This window comes from Aquarana catesbeiana, linkage group LG07, assembly GCF_042186555.1.
Source record: "Aquarana catesbeiana isolate 2022-GZ linkage group LG07, ASM4218655v1, whole genome shotgun sequence".
NCBI lineage: Eukaryota > Metazoa > Chordata > Amphibia > Anura > Ranidae > Aquarana > Aquarana catesbeiana.
The window spans coordinates 313,867,613-313,883,697 of NC_133330.1; the positions used below are offsets into that span (position 1 = coordinate 313,867,613).

A 16,085-nucleotide genomic window follows, 5' to 3' on the forward strand; every position below is an offset into this window, starting at 1 on the left:
TCAGGCTTTTCAGGCTCCAGCAGAATGGGCCATTAAGGCTACAGAAGGGTGGGCCGTTCAGGCTCCAGAAGGGTGGGCCGTTCAGGCTCCAGAAGGGTGGGCCGTTCAGGCTCCAGAAGGGTGGGCCGTTTAGGTCCCAGAAGGGGGGGTTTTCAGGCTCCAGCAGAGTGGGCCTTTCAGGCTCCAGCAGAATGGGCCATTAAGGCTCCAGAAAGGTGGGCCGTTCAGGCTCCAGAAAGGTGGGCCGTTCAGGCTCCAGAAGGGTGGGCCGTTCAGGCTCCAGAAGGGGGACCGTTCAGGCTTCAGAAGGGTGGGCCGTTTAGGTTCCAGAAGGAGGGCTTTTCAGGCTCCAGCAGAATGGGCCATTAGGGCTACAGAAGGGTGGGCCGTCCAGGCTCCAGAAGGGTGGGCCGTTCAGAAGGGGGGGGTTCAGGCTCCAGCAGAGTGGGCCTTTCAGGCTCCAGCAGAATGGGCCATTAAGGCTCCAGAACGGTGAGCCATTAAGGCTCCAGAAGGGTGGGCCGTTCATGCTCCAGAAAGGTGGGCCGTTCATGCTCCAAAAAGGTGGGCCGTTCATGCTCCAGAAAGGTGGGCCGTTCAGGCTCCAGAAGGGTGGGCCGTTCAGGCTCCAGAAGGGTGGGCCGTTCAGGCTCCAGAAGGGGGACCGTTCGGGCTCCAGAAGGGTGGGCCATTCAGGCTCCAGAAGGGTGGGCTGTTCAGCCTCCAGAAGGGTGGGCCGTACAGCCTCCAGAAGGGTGGGCCGCTCAGGCTCCAGAAGGGTGGGCTGTTTAGGCCCCAGAAGAGTGGGCCGTTCATCCTCCAGAAGGGTGGGCCGTTCAGGCCCCAGAAGGGTGGGCCGTTCAGGCCCCAGAAGGGTGGGCCATTCATGTCCCAGTAGGGTGGGCCGTTCAAGCTATAGAAGAGTGTGCCGTTCAAGCTCCAGAAGGGTGGGCCGTTCAGGCTCCAGAAGGGTGGGGCGTTTAGGCTCCAGAAGGGTGGGCCTTTCAGGCTCCAGCAGAATGGGCCATTAAGGCTCCAGAAGGGTGGGAGAGAGCGTCGTGTCAACATCGGAAGAAGAGAAGAGGGAAGAAGACGATCCAAAAGTCCGGGCCACCGCTAGCAAAAGAGCGGCAGAAGATAGCGGAGGAGCCGGCAGAAGATCCAGACACCGGGAGAAGACGCTGGAGAGACCCCTGAAGTCGGAAGAAGACCCCCGGAGTCAGAAGAAGACCCCCGGAGCTGCCTAATAAATTACTTTAAAAACCTGTGTACTGTGTTTTTTTATTGACACTTTTTTCCCTAGGTGAATGGGTAGGGGTACGATGTACCCCATACTCATTCACGAAGGGTGGGGGGCTGGGATCTGGGGGCCCCCTTATTAAAGATAAGCCCCCGCCCGCAGACCCCGACAACCAATGGCCAGGGTTGTCGGGAAGAGGCCCTTGTCCTCATCAACATGGGGACAAGGTGCTTTGGGGAGGGGGGGCCGCATGGCGCCCCCTCCCCCACAGCACCCACCCCCCATGTTGAGGGCATGCGGCCTGGTACGGCTCAAGGGGGGGGCGCTCGCTCGTCCCCACCCCCTTTCCTGACCGGTCGGGCTGCGTGCTCGCATAAGGGTCTGGTATGCATCTTTGGGGGACCCCTCACGCCGTTTTTTCGGCGTAGGGGGTTCTCCTTAAAATCCATACCAGATCTAAGGGCCTGGTATGCCCCTGGAGGGGAACCCATGCCGTTTTTTTATCTAAAATTTGGCGTGGAGGTCCCCCTCAAGATTCATACCAAACACAGTGCTTGGCATTGGCGGGGATCCAAGTCGGATCCCCGCACCAGTGTGAACCCGGCTCGCAAGGTGTCAATCTCGCCGATAAAAGTGGCGAGGTTGACACAGTATCAGACAACAATACAGAAGTTGACCAAAGGGTGGTGGTAAAGAGCTGAAAAACCACGTGATTTGGTGAAAGTTGGCTGGAAAAGTCCTGCAGTCTGTATGCAAGACAAACTTATGGCCAACGCCCTTTGTACATAAATCCAAGGGAAAGTTTGTACAAAGTCCTATCGTGTGTATGGGGCTTTAGACTTACTAAACTGCTGACCGGGTGCAGATTCATTGGTTTATGGAAGTGGTGCCTCAGAACTTAACAAATCTGAAAGATAATTTCCTAGAACAGCCACCCTCCCTCCTTGCACATCATAGCCCTCTCCTCTTCTGAGAGTATCTCATTACTGTCTGTGCCGGCCCAGCTCCTCCACTCCTAGCCTGCCTACATAACCTTTTATATTGCTTTCAGAGATAGGGGAGGGGGAAGGGGAGCAGCCGTTTCCAACCTTTTTACCCCCAGAGGAACCCATAAAGTAATAATGTTCAGTTTTTGGGAAGCCTTACTAAAACCAATTCCTCAGGGGTCAAAGGCAAAAATGCCTACAATGATGGTTAGTAGAAAGAATGCAACCCTTGCAGTTGGGTTCAAGATACCATCCATATAGATAGCTAAAAAGATAAGTAGTGACATACTGCTGGCTTGAACCTGGAATTATGCAGGCACCATCAAATGGGATTCCAATCAACCACAGCTCAAGTCATCCTTGCAGCTCTGGAGGAACCCTGGTTGAGAATGGCTGCTATAGAGAGTGATGACCACACACAGCTGCAGTCTCGAGGCTTTTGGATGTCTATAAAAGGAAGGCTTTTAGAGATAAATAACAGGCATAAAATATGGTAAACACACATATAATCCTATAGGCAGATTGCTGTTGAAATGAATGGTTTGGGCACAGGGTCTTTTTTAAGTGTATGCAAAACCAAAGATTGTGTCAGCTGTCTCAGATTAGATTTTGCATGGCTTTGGAAGCTTGAAGCCTTCTCACTTCCTGGTGTGTCTCTGTAACAGGCAGTAAAGCGAAATCTCCCTAATGGACATATAATATGAAAACTCAAAAAAGCCTAACAGGAGTCTTAACCATTGTCCCAAAACTGTAAACAAAAAAAACAAAAAAAGTTGTAAAACAACTCTTGCAGTGGAGCTCCCTCCTCCCCAAGCACTGCAGGGGTTAAATTCTCATTTTTGTCTAGGGTACCTTTATATGCAGTTTTACTTACCCTACCCCTCCTGTAGGTTCCTCCTTCTATGTGATCGGTCTCGGAAAACCTGACATCGTCACGTACAATAAAGGAAGGGTAAGCACTGGAAGTCACACATCTGTGGTGTCCTACTGCAAAGAATGGAGTGGCAACCTCAGCCTGGACTCCGGCCAAGCCCTCATCATCATGTACAAGGCAGGACCAGCCAATCCTGATATAGTCATACACCCCTGGATGACATCCTATTGGATGAAATGCGGCAGCTGGAGCTACAGCGGTGACTGAATCATGCCTGCCAGGGTGGTGACTGTGTTGATTTGTTCACATGCCTGATTTTACCGGCCTTGTGTGAGTAGTATTCGTTTTTATAAACTGATGAAATATTACAATATCACACTATGAGTTCCTCCATTATCTCTACATTCCCTTGAGCTTTTTCTGCAAAGTGTTTTGGGGGCCCTTAGTCTGTGTCCTGGAGTGTGTCATCCATCCCAACAGGGATTTCACCCTAAAAGTACAGCCAGGCCTCCAGATCTGAGGTCTTACCTGTTGGGTAAGCAATTTGTGAGTTGGGTGTGCACTCAGGTGTAGAGTGATACACATCTACACATGGAGATTGTAGCGATATATACACCTACCTCAACAACTGTCTTGCCCTGATCACTTTTTACCTTGGATGGACTTTGAACTGTGAACTTAACCAAAATTTTACTTTTGGATACTTTCTTGATGAATTGATTGTTTCTTTTATATGATGTCAAAATTGAGGTTGTGACCTGTCCACTTATAATTGTATAGATGCACCAACAAGCCTCCATCCCATAAAGTACAGAGAAAATGGAGATAGAAAGCGGGACTTTGTGTGAGGCATGTTGGTGAATAGGTTTAAGAGGGGATATCTAAGGTGGATCCTATATCGAGTGATGATACCCACAACATATATTACAGGAAAAATGATATATATTTTAATACAAAAGAAAAATTATAAAACAAAATGCATAATAAAAAAAGTACATTTGGGCTACGATGAGGCATGTTAACATACGTCAGTTTACAGACATGATTGGAATAATAGTTGCACATATACAAGTCATAATAAGATGGTATAGTACATGATATAGTGAATAAAAGTATGCATCCATAGATGTTAACTCTACGCGTTTCTTGGCTTGAAACCAATCGTCAGGAGTCTGATGCAGTGTAGCTGCATTGAAAAAATGACTATGTGTCAGTAAAAGTGTGGGGAAAATGGACACATGAAACTGCAAATTTGTTTTAATATACTCACAAAACATGCATGGGTGGATCATACCCCATACATTATGGTGCAATGTTGGTCCGGGTATACTGAATCTCCCCCGGGGTTGAGGCAGAGAGCACGCTCCAAAAGACCGTCGGCCCCGACCGACAAAATGGCCGGAGCATCTGCAAGGGCCACCAAGCGGGAACAGGTGACGAGGCCCAGGGAATGGGAAAAACACTGGGAATGAAAAGAGGATGTGTGAGTGTGAGTGACATGGGTGAAAGGTAGGTGATAAGTGTGGAAAGAAGGACAAGAGATAGAGCCCAAATTATACGTAGATAAAGAAATGTGAATAACCAATCACCAAGGGGAGGAGTGTGTGAGGCAAAAAGTGAGTGTGCAAAATAGGAAGCCACTGCAGGTGTCAGTGGAGAAATGTGAGGGTGTACAGGGAGATTACCTGTGGTGAGACTGCCAGGCCAGGTGACGTGCCCCAAGGAGACATGATGAGCGCTCGAGGTGCCCGGCCAGTGACGGCCGTTATAAAGCCGAGGGCCAGGGGCGCGCTCACGCCAACGTCATGGGCGGGCATGGTGACGTAACGGGGGGCGGGCAGCCAGGAACATCGTGCGGCCACCCCCCAACCCCGCAATGTCAAAGCCCTAGTTGGTGATTCACCAAAGGTACTCCGCCTCCGGCAACCGGAGGCGGGACCTGGGAGCCATGACGCCGATGCGTCGAGGCCGGGGCCCGCCCCCGTCAAGGGTGGGACGGGTGGCGGGTCATGGACTGGGTGCAACGCAACCCCGGGGAAGGACCAGATAGATCCCGGCACCAACTGCATCAGAAGGGTAGTAGAAACATAGTATGCATGATCGATGAAAATAAAATGTAAATATTATGGAAAAAGGATAATATTTATATATCGGCCTCGACGCATCGGCGTCATGGCTCCCAGGTCCCGCCTCCGGTTGCCGGAGGCGGAGTACCTTTGGTGAATCACCAACTAGGGCTTTGACATTGCGGGGTTGGGGGGTGGCCGCACGATGTTCCTGGCTGCCCGCCCCCCGTTACGTCACCATGCCCGCCCATGACGTTGGCGTGAGCGCGCCCCTGGCCCTCGGCTTTATAACGGCCGTCACTGGCCGGGCACCTCGAGCGCTCATCATGTCTCCTTGGGGCACGTCACCTGGCCCGGCAGTCTCACCACAGGTAATCTCCCTGTACACCCTCACATTTCTCCACTGACACCTGCAGTGGCTTCCTATTTTGCACACTCACTTTTTGCCTCACACACTCCTCCCCTTGGTGATTGGTTATTCACATTTCTTTATCTATGTATAATTTGGGCTCTATCTCTTGTCCTTCTTTCCACACTTATCACCTACCTTTCACCCATGTCACTCACACTCACACATCCTCTTTTCATTCCCAGTGTTTTTCCCATTCCCTGGGCCTCGTCACCTGTTCCCGCTTGGTGGCCCTTGCAGATGCTCCGGCCATTTTGTCGGTCGGGGCCGACGGTCTTTTGGAGCGTGCTCTCTGCCTCAACCCCGGGGGAGATTCAGTATACCCGGACCAACATTGCACCATAATGTATGGGGTATGATCCACCCATGCATGTTTTGTGAGTATATTAAAACAAATTTGCAGTTTCATGTGTCCATTTTCCCCACACTTTTACTGACACATAGTCATTTTTTCAATGCAGCTACACTGCATCAGACTCCTGACGATTGGTTTCAAGCCAAGAAACGCGTAGAGTTAACATCTATGGATGCATACTTTTATTCACTGTATCATGTACTATACCATCTTATTATGACTTGTATATGTGCAACTATTATTCCAATCATGTCTGTAAACTGACGTATGTTAACATGCCTCATCGTAGCCCAAATGTACTTTTTTTATTATGCATTTTGTTTTATAATTTTTCTTTTGTATTAAAATATATATCATTTTTCCTGTAATATATGTTGTGGGTATCATCACTCAATATAGGATCCACCTTAGATATCCCCTCTTAAACCTATTCACCAACATGCCTCACACAAAGTCCCGCTTTCTATCTCCATTTTCTCTTTTATATGATGTTTTGCTACACATTATCTTTAGGTTATTGAGTTGTATTAATAATGCATTAGCACATTGTAAGGCCCCTTTCACACTGGGGCGGTGGGGGCGTCGGCAGTAAAATAGCGCTATTTTTATTTTTGCGGCTGTATTCGGCCGCTAGCGGTGCAGTTTTAACCCCCGCTGGCGGCCGAAAAAAGGGTTAACATTGGCTCATGCCCAATGTAGACACTTTTGGCTTTACACGGGTTAGCACGGTCACCCGGACTCATCTGCAGCTACGCAGCCCCATACACAAACTCCCATGCACACTGTTTCTGCTTTCAGCACATCAACTTCACGGACATTGTGTTTACTTGCTGCTTAATACATTCCACCCGCTTTCACACTGAACAAACAGCGGAGGCTGTTTAGGGGCGGTTTGCAGGCAGTATTTTTAGCGCAATAACGCCTGCAAACCGCCCCAGTGTGAAAGGGGCCTTAGTGAGGATGCCAAGTGCTGCCCAAAACCCAGAGCATCAGAGGGAAGTGAAGAGCAACAGCTGCCAGGGAAGCGAGGGATAAGTTAAAGTGTTACTAAACCCAGGACCATGCATTCACTATATCTGGTCTCCCATGGTACACAGAACATGGGAATGCAATTATTTTAGTAAATATAAACAGCTAAATACCTTTTCTCATCAGCAGTATATAGCAGTCTTGTGATTTGTATCAGTTCCTGTTGAAGCTTGTAGGAGGAGTTTTCATACTGCACTGAGCTGTCCCATGAGGCTGCAGGACCCCTGACCTTCTGTCTGGACATGTCTGGACAGTGCCAATTGGCCCTGTGCTGATCACATGAACTCTCCCAAGAAAAAAAAATACCTCTCTAGCAATACACACCAAACTGAGCATGTGCAACCTGAATCCAAAGTCTCTGTCTTATCCGGACTTGTCCATGGGGACAGTGTATGAAGGTGAGGATCTGTGCATACAAGATCAAGCGGCCTTTACCACAGTGAGAATAACAAGCATACTTTACTGCATATACAGACTGATTTTACTATTGTGGGTTTAGTAACACTTTAACACTTCTATTTTTTAAAATACACGCCATACAGCAGAAGGGCCCTCTTCATTTGGTCTCTGAACCGTAGTATCAGGAACAGACTATTCTACCTTATTGAATTGGTCATGTTCAGGGTCTTGAGGCAAGGGAATAATTCTATCATTATTTCTGTCCAAAGCAGACCTAAAAACGGGGCCCCATGATAAGCACTTTGCCAGAGTCAACATCCCACATCCCTAACCTGCAGGTGTGCAACCTAAAAACACATCTGTTTGATTGGCCAAATGCCCGACAACACCTGGCAGATGGATAGGCATGAAGGATTAAGAATTTGTTAACGTAGAACACAATTGCCTCTGGCTTCAGTTTATCTTGGCAGCAGATTCACTAAGCTCTCCAAATAACAGAGGGTTTTATGGGTTCGCAAATGACAAACACTAAATTACACACTTGCTATTTTGCCAGTCCATTGTATGGCTCACCTGAGGCTCTCTCTAGTATTGACACGGTTGAGACTAATGAAAGTTGACGTTCCCTCAGTGTACAAAAATATTACATTTTTAACGCAGAACACTGGCCACAAAAACGTATTTTAATATAGCCCTCAATACACACAGATGCTACAAAACCAAATTGTGTGCACCAAATGCATTGGAAAACTCAAATATTACCTTGTAAAAGCAACAGTGACATCCTCACTGGTCTGTACATAGCCTGTGCACAGGATCAGCAGGCCCTACCCACTACAAATTGCCTACAGAAAACTACAGGAGGGGTGGAGACCAGACCAGTTACCCTGCACAAGAAGAGGGAGCAGCAGTGACCGGTCTTTATTACAGACAATATTAAGAAATATTTTGAAGTTCAGCTTAAGGTCAATGCTCTGCAAATAGGTGTATAATGTAGCTAGCTGGACACAAAATGATGTTGACCATTGTATGCTTATAATTAAGGGTCAGCTTCATCCAAAAAAGATATTTCAGCTTTGTGTGGTGGGTGCCAAGTGGTATGACTTGCTGTGTTCTTATATCTTTTGGGAACTCCATCGGCACAATGCATTCCAGCGGAATTCCCATGTGCAACAGAATAATGGTCTCACCTACCCCTATTGATTCATAATGTGGAAAAATCTTAAACCTAGTGTTGAAAGAATACCACCTTTCTAATTATCATGCAAGTGGGCAAAGACACAAACTACTCCAGAGAAACAGCACCGTTGGGGTCTTCTAAAGATGTAATAAGCCCAGGGAAAAGGTAAATATGTGGAGTTTGTGGGGCCAGCGTTCAAGAGAACCTGTTCTTTTGCCCTACATGGGCAAAGCACAGGTTCACTTCAACAAACCAGTAAACATAAATTATAAACACAAAGAAATATCTGCTAAAAAGCTCCTGCACTCATAACTCATTTTTAAAGCTGAACTGAACACCATCAAATACATACACTGATCAACCATAACATTATGATGACCCACCTAATATTGAGTAAGTCCCCCTTTTGCTGCCAAAACATCTCTGACCCGACGTAGCATGCATACCTCTAGACCTCTGAAGGTATTCTGTTGTATCTGGCACCAAGTCATCAGTAGCAGATTGTTTAAGTCCTGTAATGACCTCCATGGATTGGACTTGTTTTTCCAGCACATCCCACTGATGCTCAATCGGACTGAGATCTAGTGAATTATGGAGGCCAAATCAACGCCCCAAACTCATAATTGTGTCCCTCAAATCATTTATGAACCATTTTTGCAGTGTGGCAGTGTTATCCTGCTAAAAAGAGGCCACTTCCATCAGGGAATACCTTTACCATAAAGGGATGTAACAATGTTTAGGTAGGCGGTACTTGAACGACTGGACTCAAGGTTCCCCAGCAGAACATTACCCAAGGCATTACACTGCCTCCGCCGGCTTGCCTTCTTCCCATACTGCATCCTGGTGCTTTACACGGGTTAGCACGGTCACCCGGACTCATCTGCAGCTACGCAGCCCCATACACAAACTCCCATGCACACTGTTTCTGCTTTCAGCACATCAACTTCACGGACATTTTGTTTAATTTCTGCTTAATACATTCCACCCACTTTCAGATGCCTTTTTAATGAGACAATCAGTGAAATTCACTTTACCTGTAAGTGATCCTAATGTTATGGCTGATTGGTGTATATGGGGACGGTTTCACCCAACAAGTGATTTGAATTTGCCTTGCCTGGCATATCATTATATAGGTTATCCATATCTGTCACACAGGTCAGAAAAGGTTGAGATTCAACTAATAATAGAAATTTATGAAGATTTTCCATACTTTACAATATCTCACAAAAGTGATTACACCCCTTACATTTTTGTAAATATTTAATTATATCTTTTCATGTGACAACACTGAAGAAATTGCACTTTGCTACAATGTAAAGTACTGAGTGTACAACTTGTATAACAGTGTAAATTTGCTGTCCCCTCAAAATAACTCAACACACAGCCATTAATGTCTAAACCGCTGTCAAAAAAGTGAGTACACCCCTAAGTGAAAATGTCCAAATTGAGCCTAGAGTGTCAATATTTTGTGTGGCCACCATTATTTTCCAGCAGTGCCTGAACCCTCTTGGGCATGGAGTTCACCAGAGCTTCACAGGTTGCCACTGGAGTCCTCTTCCACTCCTCCATGATGGCATCACAGAGCTGGTGGATGTTAGAGACCTTGCGCTCCTCCACCTTCCGTTTGAGGATGCCCCTCAGATGCTCAATAGGGTTTAGGTCTGGAGACATGCTTGGCCAGTCCATCATCTTTACCCTCAACTTCTTTTGTAAGGCAGGGGTCATCTTGGAGGTGTGTTTGGGGTCCTAATCATGTTCGAATACTGCCCTGCGGCCCAGTCTCCAAAGGTAGGGGATCATGCTCTGCTTCAGTATGTCACAGTACATGTTGGCATTCATGGCTCCCTCAATGAACTGTAGCTCCCCAGTGCCAGCAACACTCATGCAGCCACAGACCATGACACTCCCACCACCATGCTTGACTGTAGGCAAGACACACTTGTCTTTGTACTCCTCACCTTGTTGCCACCACACACGCTTGACACCATCTGAACCAAATAAGTTTATCTTGGTCTCATTAAACCACAGGACATGGTTCTAGTAATCCATATCCTTAGTCTGCTTGTCTTCAGCAAACTGTTTGCAGGCTTTCTTGTGCATCATCTTTAGTAGAGCTTCCTTCTGGGACGACAGCCATGCAGACCAATTTGATGTAATGTGTGGCGTATGGTCTGAGCACTGACAGGCTGAACCCCTCACCCCTTCAACCTCTGCAGCAATGCTGGCAGCACTCATATGTCTATTTCCCAAAGACAACCTCTGGATATGATGCTGAGCACGTACACTCAACCTCTTTGACCAATCATGGCGAGGCCTTTTCTGAGTGGAATCTGTCCTGTTAAACCGCTGTATGGTCTTTACCATTGTGCTGCAGCTCAGTTTCAGGGTCTTGGCAATCTTCTTATAGCCTAGGACATCTTTATGTAGAACAACAATTCTTCTTTTCAGATCCTCAGAGAGTTCTTTGCCATGAGGTGCCATGTTGAACTTCCAGTGACCAGTATGAGAGAGTGAGAGTGATAACACCAAATTTAACCACTTTAAGACCGGGCCTCTTTTTCAGACTCGATGTTTACAAGTTAAAAACATGTTTTTTTTGCTAGAAAATTACTTAGAACCCCCAAACACTATACATTTTTTTTATAACACCCTAGAGAATAAAATGGCGGTCATTGCAATACTTTTTGTCACACCGTATTTGCGCAGTGGTCTTACAAGCGCACTTTTTAAAAAAAAATATTCACTTTTTTGAATAGAAAAATAAGACAACAGTAAAGTTAGCCCAATTTTTTTTTATATTGTGAAAGATAAAGTTATGGCAAGTAAATTGATACCCAACATGTCATTTTTCAAAATTGCGCCGCTCGTGGATATTTACCCTTAAAAATCTCCATAGGCGACGTTTAAAAAATTATACAGGTTGCATGTTTTGAGTTACAGAGGAGGTCTAGGGCTAGAATTATTGCTTTCACTCTAACAATCGCGGCGATACCTCACATGTGTGGTTTGACCACTGTTTTCATATGCGGGCGCTACTCACGTATGCGTTTGCTTCTGTGTGCGAGCTCGTCGGGACAGGGCACTTTATAAAAAAATATTTTTTCTTATTTATTTTGTTTTATTTTATTTATTTTTACTCTGTTTTTTTTTTTTTTTTTTTAAATTTTGGGTCACTTTTATTCCTATTACAAGGAATGTAAACATCCCTTGTAATAGAAAAAAGCATGACAGGTCCTCTTAAATATGAGATCTGGGGTCAGAAAGACCTCAGATCTCATATTTGGACTTAAATGCAATAATAAAAAAAAAAATTTAGTCATTTGAAAAAATGACAACAGAAAAATGGCCCTTTAGACGTATGGGGGTGTATAGGGGTGTACTCACGTTTGTTGCCAGCGGTTTAGACATTAATGGCTGTGCGTTGAGTTATTTTGAGGGGACAGCAAATTTACACTGTTATACAAGCTGTACACTCACTACTTTACATTGTAGCAAAGTGTCATTTCTTCAGTGTTGTCACATGAAAAGATATAATAAAAATAATTACAAAAATGTGAGGGGTGTACTCACTTTTGTGAGATACTGTATATTTGGTTCTTTGCTATTTTTAAACAAAAATAATAAAACAAACGCATCCAACATAGAAACTAGAGTCTCCAAGACTGGAGGGTCACAAGTGTGCATGTTCACTGTCTGCTGATATCAGCCCATATGCCCTTCAGCATCAGGTAGGTGCTTCAAGAAGGGTGACCTAAAAAGCAAGCCCTTCTTCTTTTCCAAAGGAATGTACTTTGATAGATTGGAGGCCTAAGCACAACTCACTAACTCCTCTGTAGGTTGTAATTAAGTTCCTGCCTTGTTCCAGGGAACTGATATAGGGATCAGTGAATTGGAACCCAACAAATCCAATCACAGGGCAGATCAAGTAAATTGTCATTGGAGAGGATTGGTCGTGTCTGATAACTACAAATCAGATACCCGTCTTACTAGATTCACAGGTCCACTTTAACAGGGCAAAAATGTGTGTGGTAATCTATGATAACCAATTTAAATTCAGCTTCCAGCATCTCAGTGTTGGCATACTAAACAAAAACAGTTTTCTAATTGCTGACTTTGGGTTACAGCATACACGGTAATATAGATAGCGGTCTTATTACCTTACATAGAAGAGACTTTGATTCATAGTAGGCCAATATGGGCTCGGCCACCTGGTAGAACATCCGAAGCCTCCTCTGAATGGTTTCCGTGCTGATGTCACTCCGATGGCCAACCTTATTCCTGCCAACAAGCCGTGTCGTCATAGTTTCAGCAGAACAGTCCAGGTACAGCACAACATCTGGTCTTCCAAGCTGCAAACATGGCGATAAAAAGACCATCATATAAGTTTAAAAATTAAAAAAGCATGGTTATCCATTTTTCACAGTATTGTACTGTATGATATAACAGATATATTGACATCTTTAGACAAAGACAATCAGCAGTAGATATATTGTACCAATGGCCTTGGCCTGTTTTTACTTCATGAGCCCCCAACCAGTACTTGGATCATGCTTAAGGGTCAATGTACACAGACATTTGCTTCTAAAATGGGTTGGCAATACATTTCTGTAGGATTTAAAATGCAGTGTTTAGATTTTGATTTGGATCTTATGTAGAAGTCTACTCTCTGCAAATTACAGCTATCAAGGTGGATAGAACTAGGAAAGTACAAATGTAGGGGATATCTTTTGTGTGGCTCAATAATTTTAAAGGTGCAAGCTTTCAAAATGAGTTTTCTTCTAAAGCCATGGTTTCATCAATGTGGGCTCAGCCACCTGGTAGAACATCTAAAGCCTCCTTTGAGACTATACCTGAAGAAGAAAATGAAATATTTCTGAAAGCTTGCGCTTCAAAATATATCGTTAGTGACAGGAAAGTTATCACCTTAATCTTTACTTTTATGGCTAACAGTACAACACCTTACTAGTGTCAGATAATATCAAATTGATGCTTCCGGGTACAGGTAGTGTGCATACATTTTGTGTATGATTTTTGATCATCTTAAAGGAAACCTCTGTTTAAAAGCAATACAAATAATGCAATAGTTGCTCTAAAAGTTAAAGAGAAGGGAGTACCAGATTTTAACATTCTAGAAACCTTTTATTGTTACATTTGTATAGAGATTCCAACAACTGCCCCCTTCATCAGGGTTTACCTTTCTGGCTGAAGGGAACCTGGATACAAGAAGAGCTCCTTAAAGAAGAAGTTTAGCCTATCCAATAACCCCACCTTTTAGATTCTGCTTCCCCACTGCCCCCTTATTGTCTTGGATACATTTAAAGTGGTAGGAAAGCCATTGATTTAACAGTTTTAAAAAAAATCACATTCCTGGCACTTGCTGGGAATGTAAGGCTGGCCATACATGGTTCCAATCTTGGCCGGTTCAACAGGAACCGGCCAAGATTCGAATCATTAAATGGCAGGCTGAATGTACCAACCTATCAACTTGGGTACAACCAGCCTGTCTGATTTGCTTGCGATTATCACTAACGGCTGTTATAGCTGCTAGTGGTAATCACTGTCTTCTACTGGCGGGGACGCCCACCTCCTGCCCCCCACCGGGAGAAGACAATAGCTTGGCAGGAGGGATTCCCCTGTCAACACTGTCTGTGTTAATGGTGAAATCAGGCAATTTCTTCAGGAAAAGAATTCGCTCAGTGTATGGCCGGCATTACTGTCAGTTGGTTGTGCTCTCAACCAAACTGTCAAACCATCCAATGGCTGGTGTCATAACTGATCACATGTGCAGCAACATGGCAGTTAAATATTAAACAGAGGTCAAGATGGCAGCTTCCTTGGCTGAAATGATAGGAGGGTTTACTTCCACTTTAAACATAAATCACAAAGTAAATACTTTATATCTCATGTTTTCTATGTGGTCACATGACTTGAAAGCTCCATTTCCTTTGAATAATGTGTTGCTGACCTCTTTCCCCTGCACGCAACACCTAAAGCACTAGTCGCTGTTGGGTGACGTCCTACCTACTGATTTTATGATGCCTTTTCGTAAAGCTCTGCCCCTATATCCTGTGATTATTTAAGACGGATGCTAGTAGGTGCTATTGGAAGCAGGACTACTTTTCGGAGGCAACAACAGAATGGTAGTGGAAATCCACCAAAAGGGACATAGATGGCAAATAAAACCTAACAAAGATTCTAACCCTTCCCCTCTCTATTCAAAATAAAGTAAATATTTGGACTGGAGCCGTATTTTAAATCCTGTATATTTTTCTAGAAAGGAATAAACAATGGCTGGTTCCAACCAAGTGCAGCAGCACAGATGATCTCAACAGGATTCAAGCTAATCCATCCAAGATGTTGCAGGCTTTCCAAGGTTCCTCATGTGTGACAGACACATCTCCAAGTCCTCCGTGATTATGGTGTGTGATCAACTGCAGGTGGAACAAAACCCGCCTATTCCTCTGTGAAAGACATTTCCCATTTCATTTGGCTGGCAGGCTAACTGGAACATGAAGCTTATGCTGCTTGTGTACAAGTCGTGACTACAATGGCCTGTCGGAACAAAGCAAATCAAGAGACGCAACAAAAGACAAATCGAGTCTGATTAAAGGTCACCGAGTCTTAACAGAAGATTCGTCACCCACCACTAATGCTGTCTGCTCTGTTTATTCTTCGTACGTCCTCTGCGGATTATGTTCATGTACAGAAAAAGTCAAACTCTTTTATATTCAGCCCCGAGTCTCTTTTTTACACTTGTTGTTTACAAGTTAAAATAATTTTTTTTTTAGCTATAAAATTACTTAGAACCCCCAAACATTATATATATTTTTTTCTAACACCCTAGAGAATAAAATGGCGGTCATTGCAATACTTTCTGTCACACCGTATTTGCGCAGCGGTCTTACAAGCGCACATTTTTATGGAAAAAATACACTTTTTTGAATTAAAAAATAAGACAACAGTAAAGTTAGCCCAATTTTTTGTTATATTGTGAAAGATAATGTTATGCCAAGTAAATTGATACCCAACATGTCACACTTCAAAATTGCGCCCGCTCGTGGAATGGCGAAAAACTTTTACCTTTAAAAATCTCCATAGGCGATGTTTAAAAATTAAAAAGGTTACCAGTTTTGAGTTACAGAGGAGGTCTAGGGCTAGAATTATTGCTCTCGCTCTACCGATCGCATCTAACATGTGTAGTTTGAACATCGTTTTCAAATGCGGGCGCTACTTACGCATGCATTTGCTTCTGCGCGTGAGCTCGTCGGGACGGGGCGCTTTAAAAAAATGGATTTATTTATTTTACTTTTAGTTTTCTTTTTGACACAGTTTTAAAAAAAAAAAAAACATTTTGGGTCATTTTTATTCCTAATGTAAACATCCCTTGTATTAGAAAAAAAGCATGACAGGACCTCTTAAATATGAGATCTGGGGTCAAAAAGACCTCAGATCTCATATTTATACTAAAATGCAATAAAAAAAAAAAAAAATTTAAAAAAATAAAATAAATAAATTTCTCCTTTAAGAGCTATGGGCAGAAGTGACGT

At 44.5% G+C, this 16,085-nt stretch overlaps 1 protein-coding gene across 1 annotated transcript in view; it reads right to left on the reverse strand.

Annotated features, from left to right (window-relative positions):
• Positions 1–16,085, reverse strand: part of AK5 (adenylate kinase 5) — a 426,857-nt gene that overhangs the window by 17,448 nt on the left and 393,324 nt on the right. The window contains exon 13 of the mRNA XM_073593713.1: positions 12,696–12,887. Within this exon, the coding sequence (XP_073449814.1) occupies positions 12,696–12,887 (192 nt within the window). The remainder of the gene's footprint in view (positions 1–12,695; positions 12,888–16,085) is intronic.